The sequence below is a fragment of the Ornithorhynchus anatinus genome, chromosome 9, assembly GCF_004115215.2.
Source record: "Ornithorhynchus anatinus isolate Pmale09 chromosome 9, mOrnAna1.pri.v4, whole genome shotgun sequence".
Classification (NCBI taxonomy): Eukaryota; Metazoa; Chordata; class Mammalia; order Monotremata; family Ornithorhynchidae; genus Ornithorhynchus; species Ornithorhynchus anatinus.
The window spans coordinates 23,065,032-23,082,067 of record NC_041736.1 but is presented as its reverse complement, the minus strand read 5'-3'; the positions used below and the strand labels follow the sequence as shown (position 1 = coordinate 23,082,067).

At 44.2% G+C, this 17,036-nt stretch overlaps 1 protein-coding gene across 1 annotated transcript in view; it reads right to left on the bottom strand.

Annotated features, from left to right (window-relative positions):
* Positions 1-1,582: 1,582 nt before the first annotated feature.
* The window catches only part of PPP1R1C (protein phosphatase 1 regulatory inhibitor subunit 1C), a 57,664-nt gene continuing 42,210 nt past the window's right edge, over positions 1,583-17,036 (bottom strand). Inside the window, exon 5 of the mRNA XM_007671299.3 lies at positions 1,583-2,067. Within this exon, the coding sequence (XP_007669489.1) occupies positions 1,979-2,067 (89 nt within the window). The 3' untranslated portion in view covers positions 1,583-1,978. The remainder of the gene's footprint in view (positions 2,068-17,036) is intronic.

The window sequence follows — 17,036 nt, the reverse complement described above, 5'->3', positions numbered from 1 at the left end:
GGAGCATTTGAGGTGAGATCAGGGAGGGAGAAGTGCAACGCGGAAATAGCCCGGGCCTGGGAGTTAGGGGACCTGGGTTCTAATCCCATCTTGGCCATTTGTCTGTTGCTGAACTTGCGCAAGTCACTTCACATCTCTGGGCCTGAGTTACCTCATCTGTAAAATGGGGATTAAATCTTACACCTCAGAGTTAGCCTCATGTGGGACAGGGATTGTGTTCAACCTGATGAACTTGAATTTATCCTAGACCTTAGAACAGGGCTTGGCATAGAGTAAGTGCTTAACAAATTCCATAATACTACTAATTATTATAAGTGGCATAAACAAGAGACTGTTACTAAATCTCCTGCCTCTGTTTCCTGCCCCTGGACAATGAGAACTGTCAGCAGTGACATGCAGACTTCCCTGTCCTACACTGATAATAAATAATTATGGCATTTAAGCGCTTACTATATGCCAAGCATTGTTCTAAGCACTGGGGCAGATACAAGTTAATCAGGTTGGACACAGCCTCTGTTCCACTTGGGGCTTACACTCTTAATCTCCATTTTACAGATGAGGGACTGAGGCCCAGAGAAGTGAAGTGACTTGTCCAAGGTCACACAGCAGACACTTGGAGGAGCCAGGATTAGAACCCAGGTCTTTCTGACTCCCAGGCCCGTGCTCCATCCGCTAAGCCATGCTGCCTCTCACTAGTATGGTGTGGTGAGGAGAGGGAGAGGGAATATGGTGGATAGGAAAGATGGCCTAGAGGGAGGATGGCAGAGAAGGAAGATGGCAGAGAAGGAGAGATGTTCCAGATCAACCATCGCCGAAAGCCAACCTTCTCCACAACCAGAAAAAGTCGACGGCGGAATCACAAACTCTTCAGCCGTGAATGACATATCAACTCCTTGTAAATGTCTGTCACTCTACACAGACTAGCCTACCAACAATCTTGAAAAGTTGGGCAAAAGCTCAAGCCTGACACTTTCTTCTTGAACTCACCTTCTCCCCTACTTTCCACACCTTTTTCTCTAGATTGACAGGAAATGGTGGTGGATCACATGATCACTTTTCATTGCCACTGAAATGTTGTCAGAAGGAAAGACTTTAGCTTTTTTAAAGTGTCAGGGACTACCGCTATGAGAAGGACTGTGGCTTAATGGAAAGGACATGGGCCTGGGAGTCAGAGGACCTGGGTTCTAATGCTGTCTCCTCCAAAGGTCTGCTCTGTGACTTTGGGCAAGTCACTCAACTTCTCTGTGCCTCACTTCCCTCATCTGCAAAATGGGAATTCAATCCCTCATCTCCCTTCTACTTAGACTGTGAGTTCCAAATGGGACTTGATCATCATGTATCTGCCCCGGCACTTAGTAGAGTGCTTTACACAGAGCAAGCACTTAACAATTACCACAATTATTATCATCACTGTTATTACGGCAAAGTGAACTTGTCAGTTCCACAAGGCAGACAGCTCTACTCTGTCCTGAGCTGAGTAGCCGATGCTGACAGAAAGGCCTACACTGAGAAATGCCATTTTTGACCGCTCGGTTCTGCTTTCACTCAGCACATTTACCCATCTTAGAGGCAGACACACAACCTTGTCTAAATGGATCGATTATTTATTGTGTATCTCTTAAATCCGTACGACTGTATTTACAGTTGACCTTAGAACGCGAATCACATTAGAAGGGCAAATCAGGTCTCTAGCTCTGGCAGTAGTCACACAAAATCACGAACATGTTTGCGGGTGGCCTTTCTAAGTTGTGAGGGAGGAAAAACTACTGGAAAATAAACATCTATTCTTTGGTTATAAGGAACAAATTGCACATGGATTTAAATACCAGTCAAGGAACAATTCCAGGAGGAAGATTTCGACTTTTACTGTGGTCTGCTGAGGCGGAGTTCAGGAAGTCAAGCGATGGAGTTCTTTGGTTGGGTGTCAAAGATTACCAGTCCAGTTATTCCAAGGACCTACTGGGTCACCGCTCTGGAACTAGTGGTCCCACGGTCCTCCTCTTTCATTCGCTCCCTCTTCTTCTTCCGGGACAGCCGAGTCGCTCTGGTTCTTCAGGTGCTTCACCCCTGGAAGTAGAAAGAGCCTGCTTAAAGTCACATAGAGTTTGATTAATAATAATTATGGTATTTGTTAAGCACTTACTATGTGCTAAGTACTATTCTAAATGCTGGGGTAGATAGGAGGTAATCAGGTTGGATCCAGTCCCTGTCCCATATGAGGCTCACATTCCTTTATAGCAGATGAGGGAACTGAGGTGCAGAGATGTGAAGTGACTCGCCCAATCGCTTAACAGATACCACAGTTCTTCACTTCAGGTGCATCATTCATTTGTATTTATTCAGTGCTTACTTTTTGTGGAGGAGCACTGTACTAAGAACTTGGGAAAAAACAATACAACAATAAAGTGACACATTCCCTGCCCCCAATACATCTGCTCCTTGGCTGAAAGAACAAAGCAAAGCAGGGGAAAGAGAATTAGCGGTCAGCTCTGCTTTGTCTTTTCGGGGGGCATCAACTCAGCTGCCTTATGTAAAGCTCCTGATTCGTTCAGCCGCCACCACGCTGGGGCCAAGTTTCCACTGGAGGCCGGCTCTCTTTGACAATCACGGCTTCCCCTGAAGCGTTACATCCCAACCAATTAAAAACTCGCTAACGCACTCCTGTTGTAACACCAGGAACCCATCCATCACACACCAAGTCTTCCCTTCAGCACACCTGCACTATATTAGAGCTAATTCAAAAGCCACTGAAAGCCAGGTTTAATAAGGATATAACGATGTCTGCCTGTGGAATTTCTAAAAGATTGTTCCAACTCTGATTGCGAACAGCAGAGGGAGCCTAATATTCCTCTTATCCTCCATTCTTTTTTAATAACTCCGTTACTGAAGTGCTCTTTGGGTTTCTATTTTTTTTCATTTAACCCAAAATTGAGCTTTAAAGTCCCAAGAGGGTATCCCATTTTAATTGTTGACCACTTACTGTGTGTCAAACACCGTTCTAAGTGTGTGGATGTATACAAGTTAATCAGGCCAGATACATCCCTGTCTCATATGGGGCTCATAATCTAAGGGGCAAGGAGAGGAGGCTTTGACTTTTTTATACAGATGAGGAAACTGAAGCGTAGAAAAATGAAATTCATTCAATAGCATTTGAGCGCTTACTAGGTGCAGAGCACTGTACTAAGCGCTGGGAATGGACAAATCGGTAACAGATAGAGACAGTCCCTGCCCTTGGACGGGCTTACGGTCTGATCGGGGGAGACAGACAAAAACAATAGCAATAAATAGAATCAACTTGCCCAAGGTCACACGGTAGGAAGGTTGCTTGGATCTGTGAACTTTGGACACTTGATATTCACCCCAACCACAATCCCACAGCACTTGCGTACATATCTTTCAATTATATATTATAAATTTCTTGTTTATTCATACTGATAGCTGTCTCCCTCTTTAGACTGTAAGCTTGTTATAGACAGGGAATGTGTCTACTGATTCCGTTGTACTTTCCCATTCGCTTAGTACAGTACTCTGCACAGAGTAAGTGTTGGGTAAATACCGGTGATTAACTGAAGTTGGCTCTTGCATTTGGCAAAAAGGGATCATGGAAATGGTGTCTGATTCGACTGTCCTGTATTTTATGTCACCTTAAAGCATCATGCTTTAGTTAAATAAATTACCACTAAAGATAACTTGCCTGCCCTGGAAGACGTTTGGAATCAAATAATTCAAAACTTTGCCGAGTTGATGTCATTCAAAGGATGAGCAGTGTAGTCTAATGGAAAGAACAAGGGCCTGGGAATCGGAGGACCTGGGTTCTAATCCCCACTCTACCACTTGCTTATTTTGTGACCTGGGGCAGACCACTTAATTTCTCTGTGCTGCAGTTTCCTCACCTGTAAAATGGGGATTCAATATGAGCTCTCCCTCCTTAGTAGACCGTGAGCCCCCGTTTGGATAGGGAATATGTTCATTCAGCACCTATATTCAGTTCATTCAGTAACTGTACTACTGCTTGGTCTACGATATAAGCTCCTCTACACTGTAAACTTGCTGCGGGCGGGGAATGTGTCTGTTTATTGTCATATTGTACTCTCCCAAGTGCTTGGATTGAAGGTTGAATGACTGAATGAATAAGCACTGAATACATTTCACAATTACCATTATTATCCAGAGGCTCCTAATAGGGCTTGCAAAGACCCCTGAATCTATCTTACTTTTTCTATTGGTTCCCCAACTCAGCTCTGAAAGCTGGTAAGGATTTCTGCTCCTTATGAGTCTCCATTTAGCCAGTTTTTTGTTTTTTTAAATGGCATTTGTTAAGTGCTCACTATGTGCCAAGCACTGCTCTAAGCTCTGGGGTAGATACAAGTTAATTAGGTCGGACACGGTCCCCGTCCCACACGGTGCTCCCAGTCTCAATCCCCATTTTACGGATGAAGTAACTGAAGCACGAAAAAGGGAAGTGACTGGCTCAAGGTCACCCAGCAGACAAGTGGCAGGGGTGGGATTAGAATCCAGGTCCTTCTGACGTCCAGGCGGGTGCTCTATCCACTGGACCATGCTGCTTCTCCAGTTAACGCTGGTATGATGCTCCAAGGAAGGTACTGTCGAAAAGGCGGTTTGCAGTCGAGTTCTCCAGCCCAGCAATGAGCTAAAATGCCCTTGCATGTATCAACAAGACTCTCTGTTACATTCACGCAGTTGCACCTGGCCACAATTATTTACCCCAGGAGCAGGCAGGACGCCTTCGGCGCGAGTCCTCCGCAGGGGTGGGATTTGCAAAAGAGACTTAGGAAGTTCCCCGGATGACCCATCGACTCCACCAATTCGACGTCACTTTCAGCCACAAGGGCAGCACTGGGACACGGCCTAGTGGGTAGAGCACGGGCCTGGGAGTCAGGAGTCTCCGTCACGCGGCTGCTGCATGATCTTGAGCAAGTCTCTTAACATCTCGGTGCCTCAGTTATCTCATCTATAAAATGGGGATAATGACTGTGAGCCCTGTGTGGGACAAGGATTATGTCCAACCTGATTATCTTGTGTCTACCCCAGCTCTTAGTACAGTGCCTGGTACCGAGTAAGCGTTTTGCAAACGCCATTAAAAAGGTAAAATAAATTCTGCTCCCCCCTTCAGGCACGTTATCAGATCCTGACCTTCACTAGTTCCAAATAAGAATGTATTTGTGCAAATTAGCAAGTAACAGGTGATATTTCACCCAGGGCTGTCATGCCAGAACACCCACAGAAAATTCTTAGGATTCTAATATTTGCATAATGCAATTGTTAGGTTTCCTAATTAGTTAATGATGGGGAACTTGCATTAGGACTTTGAAACAGCCCCTCAAGGCACACTTGATTTTGTTCCTAACAGCAAATTTCATCCAACAGGCACTGATCAAGCAGAAAACCTGCCGGGGATTCTGCAAACCTCCACAGATGGGTCTTCCCTAATGGGAGCCTCCCAAGCACCCTGAATTCGGCCAGATGTGGTGGTCTACAGTAAGCCCCATCGCCCCAGTACCCAAGCCCTGAAAAGGGGAGGGGTTGGAGAGACAGAGTAACGGGATGACGATGATGATTTATTGCTATTACTGTTGCTATACTTAGCGGGTCATGCTGCTTCTCTATATCACAGCCAATGTATGTCTGTTGCTCCTGGGTTGGAAAAAGTCCCTGGTCTTTGAGTTCTGGCCCTGGCTTTGGTCTAGCAAGATAAGGGTGGAGAAAGCAGAGTGAAGTCCATGGTTAAAAGCCCTCCGTAATTTTAATCCAGAGATTTAGTATTTAACAATCTACCAGGAAAGAGAGAAAAGATGTAAACGTGGACATTGCCATAATTACATAGTCTTCGAAACACAAACTTCCACAATTACACAAGCAAACTTTCACGAATGCACAAAGTTCTGTAAACGCCCCCACAGACTTTCCTAGGCCTGAGCAAGCCTAAATCTGTCACACGGTTAGAGAAACTGCAGAGGATATGAGGTCTCGGGGTAGCTAAAGCAGACGGGAGAGAGGTTAGGAAGAGAGACAGACGGACGGAGAGAGATGGGGGGGAGGAGGGAGAGAGAGAGAGAGGAAGAGTGAAAAGGGGAGGGATAGGAGGGGAATGAGGGAGGGGGAAGGGAGGAAGTGGAGGAAGAGAGAGAGTGAGAAAGAGAAAGCAAGAGAGAGAGGGAAAGGAGAGGAAAGGGAGAGATACAGGGAGAAAGGCAGAGAGAAAAGCAGAGAAAGAGAGTGGGGGAAATAAGAGGAAGGGAGAGAGATAGAGAGAATGGCAGAGAGATAGAGAGAGAGATCTCTTCCCCTCCTGAACATAAAATCTATTCTTGCCTTGGAGTTTGGGAACAAGAATATTCCAATCTCCCAGAGCTCAATGATGAAAAATGTCACTGAAACTCTGGGAAATGTAGTTCCCAAAAGTAGGGAGCTGTCAGCGTAGGCTTTCTGTTCTCCCTGTAGTTTCCCCTGACTTTAAATCGGTCTCTAACCAGGTTCTCTTAAGTCATTCTTTATTAAAATAATTTATTTCATTCTCCTGATGCTACCCTGGAAAAAGTCCATCTGCAAAGCACTAAACTGTTTTAAACAAAATTCCCTTACTAATCTACCTAACAGGAAATTCTTCTTTGGAATTGGATAAAACTTTCTGAAATGGGGATCCTAAGGCAATTCAAGCTGTGAATGAGAGCAAAATCCTGGTTTTCTAGGGGGATTTGTCACTTCTACGGGATGAGAATTCAGTATGTTTGGAAGTGAAGGTGACCATCATTATGTCCCCAAAGTTATTTTAGACTCAGATCGTAATCAGGTTGACTGCACATTTTCACATGTTCTTCACAGTGTCACTGTTCGAATGAGAACGAAAGTCGGGGTAAAAATCCACGCTAAATCTCTCTTATTCGACCAAAGTCACTTTGTCATTTTTAGCTGCAGGATTGTAATTCAATTTTTTCTATTCTCTACTTTTATAAAGCAAAATGAAGCTGGATCTGGCACAGTGTTCTCCGCTGTAAAGTGCTACTGGATATTCTGCACGAATTCTGAAAACAAGACCAGCTGTTTGGTTTATACTCGTTACTTGTTGATATGAATGTTTCAGTGACATCGTCACCAAACAGTTGAAGGCTTTATAGTACTTGGCAGCTCATATGCCTCTGTGTAAATATTTCATTTTTTCAAGATGCTTCAACTCTGTAATTAACCTTTATGCTTCGTGAACTATCAGACCTCGAGTTTTCAAATAAAAAGCCAAAATCGCTGCAGTCAGTTTACTGTACTCTCAGCCCATCACAAGTTGAATTAATTCATAAACGTATTACACTGGGTACAAGAGAACATTCCTAAAATTGTCATCTCATTAAACCTCTCACGGCACGTCTCATAAGAAGCAGCGTGACCTAACGGATACAGCACCGGCACGAGAGTCAGAAGGGGCTGGGTTCTAATTCCGGCTCTATCACTTGCCTTCTGTGTGACCTTGGGCAAGTAACTTCACTTTCTGTGCCTCGGTTACCTCATCTGTAAAATGGGGATTAATGTTGTGAGCCCCATGTGCGACATGGGCTGTGTCCAACTTGATTGCTTTGTATCTACCCCAGTGTTTAGAACAATGCCAGGCACATAGTAAGTGCTTAACAACTACCATAAAAAAGGTAGAATGTTTCATCTTGAAATGTTATGATGGCAAAAAGGCAAAGCCTTGAGTGAGAAGCGTAAAAGTGTGTCCACTGAACACTGACTGCCATGTTCACCCAAAGACGTAATTTGGAATTCATCAATAAGCCCACGAGACCCTTTTTACACCATAGGGAAGCAGTGTGGCCCTGGAGACCTGGGTTCTAATCCCAGCTCTGCCAACTGCTTGCTGTTTGACCTTGGGAAAGTAACTTAACTTCTCTGTGCCTCAGTTTCTTCAACTTTAAAATGATGACTAAATATCTGTTCTCCCTCCTACTTAGACTGTGAGCCCCCTACGGAGCAGGGTCTGTGTCCGACATGATTAACTCGTATCGGCCCTAGTGTTTAGAACAGTGCTTGACACAGAGTAAGCGCTTGACAAATACCATAACAAATACTTTTTCAGGAGCCGAGAAAGAGTTCAAAGAAGCGAATTCTTCCTGGAAATATTAGAGTTCTGGGAAAGCAGATGGTTCTCCAAGAACCCTAGCAAAAAATACAAACTAACTGTGCCATAGGGAGATATCGACTTCAAATATCTGTAGGTTGCACAGTTAACGGTTTAGACAGAAGTACCACCAAAGAGTTCCTTCTCTCTAGACTTCCTGCTTTATTCAAGGATTTAAATCCCTTCATTGCAACCATCTTATTCAGTCACCCCTTAATGCTCTCTTCATGCTACAGAACTAACCCAATGCAGGGTAACATGCCCCAGCTTGGAATCTGTAAGGGAGGCAGGTATCTTTCACTAATACTCCCTTATCCCTACTTTTCTCTCTCTCTGTCACTCTCCCCCCCCCCCGCACACACACACAAAGGTGTTTCATTTGAGATGAAAAAGGATGACATTCCTGACAGAGTAAGGTTTTTCTTATCAACATGGGCAGGTGGGATTAAAACCAATATATTAAGTGACAGTTCTTCCCACATCAGTTAAAGAAGCATCATGGCTTAGTGGATAGAGCGCGGACCTGGTCCTCAGAAGGACCTGGGTTCTAATCCCGGCTCTGCCACCTGTCTGCTGTGTGACTTTGGGCCAGTCATTTAATTTCTCCGTGCCTCAGTTACTTCAACTGTAAAATAAGGATTAAAACTGTGAGCCCCACGTGGGACGGGGGCTATGTCCCACCTGATAAGCTTGTATCTACCCCAGTGCTCAGAACTGTGCTTGACACATAGTAAGTGCTTAATGAAAACCATCATCGATATTATTGTTACTATTGGAAGAACAGCAAATGGATGTCTGATTCCTGTTTCTTGGTAATCCAGCACACTATTCACTCAACTCCTGCCTTTTCCACTCTCCTCCCCACCAAGTAAGCATAGGGCCAATAGCAGATACCCAAAAGTAGAAATGTCACATGGAGGAATTTCAGGTACGACTGCCCTGATACTTAAAACAAAAATGCCCTTTGTAAATAAGATATAAAGCGTTTGTCGGGAATAATTTTACCACCCAGAATACTTTTTGGTTTTAATTCAGAACCACCAATCGATCCTACCATCGATTTTTCCCTAAAAATGTAGGAGGAAGCTTGTGAAGCCTTATTAGAGGAACAACCATGTTAAAACTAAATATATAGTGCATAAACGAAAGGAGAGAAATTCCACTCCCTTTTATGAGACTAAATATTTATGTCAGAAAACGTTTACGTTTTGCTAGCTTTCCATATCAGAAGGGAATTAAATGATACACATGTAGACACATAATGTGTTTATGGGCATGCTCCAGACACTAGACTTGTAGACATTTGGTGATAACTAAATTTTGGCTCAGAAGGACGATTTATCGTCCAGTGAGCTATTGCAGTGTTTGGTCGATGGAGCTTTGGATTCTAAGCCTTGTTCAGAATTCTGGGCCTTGTTGAAATCTCTTCTACCATTGACCTCTTGCTCCCACCCTCCCGCTTGCTCGGAATTCGCTTCCCTTCTTGTCTGCTGGACTCCCCAGATTGAACGAATGAAAAGACTGCAAACTCTCTGTGGGCAGAGAACATGTCTACTCTTTAGCACAGGACTGTGTCTTTGAAGACTTCTATATTCTCCCAACTGCTTAGTACGGTTCCCCCCACTATAGAATCACAGAATAAATGCCACACAACTTCAAAGATGCCACAATAATCATGATCTTCAAGAAGAAAGAAGGGAGTTGTCCGTGTGGAAGCTCCATGGAAATTTCCCCGCTTGTCATTCGCAAACAAGATTGTTTGCCCAGATCTTTCTGAAAAGACTCTAGAAGAACAGTTCACCGTCCCTTACCTGAACCACAGTATGGGTTCAGATCACGGTACCGCAGATGTAACCTTTACAACACAACAGATCAAAATAATTGCGGTATCTGTGAAGTGCTTACTAGTCCTCGGCACTGGGGTAGGTACGCTAAAAGCAGATCGGAAACAGTTCCCGGGCCATTTAAGGTTCACAGTCCAAGAGGGAGGGAGAACAGGCATTTGATCCCATTTTACAGGTGAGGAAACTTGAGTCACAGAAAAGGTAAGTGATTCACCCCAGGCCACGAGGCCCACAAACGGGGCAGCCAGGATTTGAACCCGAGTCTGTGTTCTCTCCACGGGACTATGCTGCTTCTAGATCCAGGAATAGGGCAGAAATAAGCCCATGACCTTTATAGTGTGCTTGTTGATCTTACAGAGGTCGATGTGCTGTCTCAGTAGGATGAAAAGGGCAAAATTCAGATTGCAGGGGGTTAAGAGAGCTGGCAGAAAGGAAACTAAGTCAGTGGGTGTACCCCGATTCACCGAAGGGGTTTGGGGTGGGATGGGAACGGGGAGATAGGGTGATAAATGAACATTGTATTCCTCATATAAAACAATGCGAATAAATGCATGGCTTGGCTATTTTTGCTTGTGTGGAATGACTCATGAGATATTTATCTAACATCTAGGATGATATCAAAGACGGCTGTGACATAACTTTAGTCAGACCGACTTCAATTCAATCCAAACAATGTAACACAGAACACTTGGTTTTAAAATAGAAGGCTGTAACAATGAGCAGCGTGCAAATTCAATCCGTTTTTCGTTGACCAAGTTAAAATAAGATATGAAAGGGACTCTGAAACCAAATCGGGAACCTGTCGACTTCAGAAGGACGGGGAGAGGAGGCACTGTACGGACACGTGGAAGTTAGGTCACAGTTGGTTATACGCTCACTGTTGGGAAACTTTGGGTTATTCTGTTTTCTTCACTAGATGGTAAGCTAGCAAAACAGCCGTGGTCTAGGGGAAAGAGCATTGGCCTGTGAATCGGAAGAACCTGGGTACTAATCCCAGTGACTTGGGCAAGTTACTTCACTTCCATGCGCCTCAGTTACTTCATCTGTAAAATGGGGATTAGGACGTGAGCCCTCTGTGGGACAGGGACTGTGTCCAACACAACTCAGTCACCTCGCTCCCTCCCACATCACCTCACCACTCTCCTACTACAACATCGTCCACACACTTTGCTCCTCTAATGCTAACATTCTCACTGTACCTCAGTCTGGGCTATCTCGCCGCCGCCGTCTTGCCCACGTCCTGCCCGGGGCCTGGAATGCCACCCCTCCTCAAATCCAACAGACGATTACTCTTCCCCCTCTTCAAAGCCTTAATGAAGGCACTTCTCCGCTTCTCCGTCTCTTCACCAAATCCCTCCTGCACCAACCGACTCATATCCTCTTCCAAGCCCCACAGCACTTATGTATATATCTGTAATTTGTTTACTTAGATTAATATCTGTCTCCCGCCTAGACTGTAAACTCACTGTGGGCAGGGAATGTGCCTGTTTATTGTTGTACTCTCCCAAGAGCTTAGTACAATGCTCTGTATACAATAAGCGCTCGATAAATACGATTGACTGAATCGGATTAACTTGTATCTTCCCTAGCGCTTAATACAGTGTCTGACACATAGTACGCACTCGATGAATATCATTTAACAAAAAAAGCTTTTAGAGTGCAAAGATTGTATCTTTTCTCCTTTATAGTTCCTCACGATTCTCAGTGCTTAATAAATACTACTTTCAGCTGAATTAATAATCAATTCATTTCTCCCGGTGACCTCTTACTCATCCTTTCCTTTCTGCCTGGAATTCCCCTCCCTCTTTACATCCAGCAGTCAGATGATCGAAGTTATCATCTATTTATTATTTAGCTATGCATTTATTCTTTCTTCATGAAATTTATTTATGATTTATTAAATCTATCCCTTTATTGCACATTGAATCTGTTGAGTTTTTTTAATTCGCTATTTATTTTTTGAGCACTTACTGTGCGTAGCCCCTCTCAGGGTCACACCTGGAGAGTTTCCAGTACTCTACCAGTCTCAGATACTGGAGGGAGAGTCAAGCAGAGGACTACCCGTTCCTAGCTCGGTCAGTGGCTAGAGAGTGGAAGACAATCTGCTACAAGTCAAAACTCAGCCATGCTGGGCAGCAGTGGCATGGGAGAGAGTTTACTGCGCGGAAGGAGGCAATGGTAAACCAGTTCCGTATTTTTAGCAGGAAAACTCTACGGGTCCACTACCGGAAAGATTGCAGATGTAGAGTTGGGGGGGTCTGGGAGACATGCGTCCGTGGTGTCTCTATGGGTCGGAAATGACTCGACAGCATAAGACAAGACAAAACTATGCGTAGAACACCGTATGACAGAGTTGGCAGATGAGAACCCTGAACACAAGGAGCTTATGATCTACAGGAGGTGAGGGACATTGAAATAAATTACAGGTAGGGGCAATGGAAGAGTAAAAGGATATATTCAAATGTACTGTTGAGTGGGGTGAATATCAAGTGCTTAAAGGGAACAGATCCAAGTTATTCGGAAGAGGGAGAGTAGAGGAAACGATGGCTTCGATCAAGAAGGCCTCTTGGAGGAGGTGGGATTTAGGATGACCTAGAGGGTAGGGAGAGTTGCGGACTATCCTATATGAAGAGGGAGGCAGTTGCGGTTCAGGGAGTGAGGATGTTGCTGTCAAGATAGACGAGAGCGAGGTCCAGGGAGTAGGTTGGCATTTGATGAACCAAGTGTGCGGTTTGGGTCGTTGTAGGTCACCAAAGTAAAGCAGAAGGGTAAGAGCTGATCGGGCGCTCTACCAATCTTCCAAGTTCTTCTGAAATCACACCTCCTCCAGAGACCTTCCCTGAGGTCATCTCCCCACCCACTTTCCCCCACTCACTTCCAGTTTAGAACTTCTGAGTCAGCCCGGAACTTGAGTATTTACCTTCCAGCCCCCCACAGACTATACCACTTATGCACATATCTTTTAAAGATTCCCAATTTGTGGGCAGGGAATGTATCTGTTTACTGTTGTATCGTACTCTCCCGAGTACTTAGTACAGTGGTCTGCACCCATTAAGGGCTCAATAAATATGACCGACTGACACACTTCAGCCCCCATCTCTCTGCCGTCTCACATTTCCTCTTGCCTTCAGGACACCTCTCCTTGGATGTCCCGCCCGACACCTCAAATTTAACATATCCAAAACAGAGCTCCTTATCTTCCCTCCCAAACCCTGTCTTCCCCCTGACTTTCCCATCACTGTAGACTAAACCACCATCCTCCCTCTTTCACAAGTCCACAACCTTAGCATTGTCCTTGACTCATAATCATGATGGGATTTATTAGGTCCTAACTGTGTGTCAAGTACTGTTCTAAGCACTGGGGTAGATAGAAGCTAATCAGGTTGGACATAGTTTCTGTCCCACATGAGGCTTCTGTCTTAATGCCCATTTTTACAGATGAGGTAACAGGCACAGAGAAGTGAGGTGACTTGCCCAAGGTCACACAGCAAACGATGGAGGCAGGATTAGAACCCAGATCCTTCTGACTCCCAAGCCCGTGCCTAGGACGTGCCACTTCCCTAAGAGACTCATCTCTCTCATTCAACTCTCATGCTCAGTCAATCACCTAATCCATTTCTACCTTCACACCATTTCTAGAATCCTCCTCTTCCTCTCCATCCAACCTGCTGCTGTGTCGGTTCAAGCGCTTGACATATCCCATCTCATTCATTCATTCAGTCGTATTTATCGAGCACTTGCTGTGTGCAGAGCACTGTACTAAGTGCTCGGGAGAGCTCTCCACTACTACATCAGCTTCCTCGCTGATTTTCCTGTCTCCTGACTCTCCCCTCTCCAGGCTACGCTTCACTTTGCTCTCCAGATGAATTTTCTAAAAAAAAATCAGTCTGCATAAATAAAAATAAATGGTGGCATTTGTTAAGCGCTTTACTATGTGCAAAGCACCGTTCTAAGCGCTGGGGGATACAAGGTGATCGGGTTGTCCCACGTGGGGCTCACAGTTTTAATCTCCATTTTACAGATGGGGTAAATGAGGCACCGAGAAGTTAAGTGACTTGCCCGAAGTCACACAGCTGGCAAGCGGCAGAGCCGGGATTAGAACTCACGACCTCTGACTCCCAAGCCCAGGCTCTTCTGACTGAGCCACGCATCTCCCCGCTCCTTAAATACATCTAATAGTTGCCCAAACATCTTCTCATCAACCAGAAATTCCTCGCCATCGGTTTGAAAGCACTCAGTCAGCTCTTGCCTCACTCCGCTGTCATTATAACCCAGTTCACGCACTTAGCACTTCCCCAAACTATTTTCTCTATCTCATCTCACTGCCAGCCCCTTTGTATCTGTCAGACACCCCTCTCCATCGTCAATACCCTACTGAAATCATATCTCCTCCAGGAAGCCTTCCCTGATTAACCTCTCATCTCCCCACTGTATTCTCCCTCCCTTCTGTCTCACCTACGCACTTGAGTTTATACCTCACGCACTTTTCTACTCACCTCATCTCCATTCCCACAGCAGCTATTTACATATCCTTATAATCTATTGTTTCCTCTTTGTGTATTTTATTTTATTGTCTGCCTCCTCCACTAGAACGGAAGCTCTCTGAGGGCGGGGATCATGTTTAACCAGTGTACTGAACTTTTCCGAATACTTAGTACAGTGCTCTGCACACAGTAAGTGCTCAGTAAATACCACTAACTAATTGATTGTCGCTTCCTGTATCTGTAATTTATTTCAGCATCTGCCTCTCCTGCTAGAGAGTAAACCCTCGAGAGGGCAGTCACCATGTCTACCGATTCTACTGCATTCTCCTAAATGCTTAGTTCAGTGCTCTGCACAGAGTGAGAGTTCAATAAATACTACTGACTGATTGATTCAACTTGAATTTATTTCTATCATGATCAGTCAATCACACATATTTATTGAGTTTCTAGACCGTGAGCTTGTTATGGCAGGGAAAGTCTGTTTATTATTGTATTCCTGCTGCACTGTTGTCTTAATGATACAATAGTATTGTTGTATTCATAGTAATAATAATGATGGTATTTGTTAAATTCACATTTCTAAGCACTGGGGTAGATACAAGGTAATTGGGTTGTTCCACCTGGGGCTCAAAGTCTTCATCCCCATTTTACAGATGATGTAACTGAGGCACAGAGAAGTTAAGTGGATCGCCCAAGATCACACAGCAGACAAGTGGCGGAACCGGGATTGGAACCCATGTCTTCTGACTCCCAAGCCCGTGCTCTTTCCGCTAAGCCCTCCCAAGCGCTTAGAACAGTGTTTGGCACACAGTAAGCACTCAATAAATACCACTGAATGAGTGAATGGAGTGCTTGCCGTGTGCAGAGCACCGTACTAAGAGCTCGGGAGAGGATGATAGAACAGAATTGGCAGATACGTTCCCTGCCCACGGGGAGTTTACAGTCTAGGGTTATTCAACACATAGGACTTCTAACTTTTACTACTGAAAGAACAATATTTACTTCGATGTATTTCCTTCAAGAGATACTTTCCATGTTGAAACAAATTGCGTTAGACAGTAAGGCACTACCGGAGCGAGGCACTCGTGCTGATCTATTTTCCAACAACTCAAACTTGAAAGCACATAGGGAAAACATGGTGCACTGGTGCTATCTTGGGTGTCTGTTTTCTGTTAACGGAAAGAAGGATTTAAGAACATTTTCCTTCTGGCATCTCCCATTGCAATTCATCTACTTGTGAAAGGGTCTTGATCTTCCGCAAATAAAACAGGGACCTTTTCAGCACTCCTGTTAGAGCTATAAGCAGGAAAACAAAAACAGCCCTCAGAGACCATATTGAGTGTGAATCTCTGGAGGTTGGAAAAGAAGACATTGCCCGTTTTCCTTAAGGCAGAAACGCTCTCAGAGCCCAGGACTGAATTTGCCGAGAATTTTATTGCTTTCTGGAATTATAATCTTTGGCGCTCATATCCGTTCTTATTGAAGAAAGGAAATATAAAAGCCCTGAATTCTACTCAGCATTTCTGGGAAGAATAGTGCTAAACTCATTTGGTCATGCCCACTTCCTGTTTTCCTGCAAAATGCACAGAAATGGTTTCCTGGTGCCTTGAGACTATTCTTTTGAAAGCACCAACTAAATAAAAAAGTCAAATAAAGAAAAATAAATAAGTAAGTAAATCCTTGAATCCACTCAAATCTTTATTTTATGTGGCATCCTAGGCACTGGTCCCAAATTATGACAGCTAAGATACATAAAAAAGGGAAGAGAACGTATGTCTAGTCGCTCGTAACCAAGTACATCAAAACATTTCTCTGCACTGCAAGCGGCAACCCCACTTTGAAATTTGAATTAGTGTCATAGCCTTATATCCAAAACAATTTGTGGCTGGGGTATCAATTTCCAAGGTTTTACCTAGTTTCATGCAATTCTTCCCCCACTTTAAAAAAAGCTCCTCATTTAATATTGTTATACAAAAAGTAACAATAATTGTTATTGTTATACAATATTTGTTAAGCACTTAGTACGTACCAAACACCGTACTAAGCGGTGGGGTAGATGCAAGATAATCAGGTCCCACATGCGGCCTGCAGTCTAAATAGCAGGGAGTACAGGAATTGAATCCCCATTTTGCAGATGAGGAAACTGAGGCACAGAAAAATGAAGTCACTTGCCCAAGGTCAACACAGCAGACAGGTGACAGAGGTGGGATTAGAACCTAGATCTTCTGATTCTCAGGCCTGTGCTCTTTCCTCTAGGCCGCCTGGTTTTTATATCCAATTTATCTTAACATTTTCATTGACAAAGGGAATTTAAACCTATTTTCTAATTCCTCCTACTAATTACAGTATTTGTCAAAAGTTTTTTATGTGCCAAACACGGAACTAAGCACTGGGGTAGATACAAGACAATCAGATCGGACACGATCCCTGCCTGTGCCACATGAAGTCTAAAGAGAAGGGAGAAGAGATATTGGTTTCCCGTTTTACAGATATTGAGCTCTCTGGGAGGTGGTTGAAACTTTAGACAAAGCCAGAGAAATCAGAATTATAAAAGTTATGCCAATTTATGACTTTGAAACT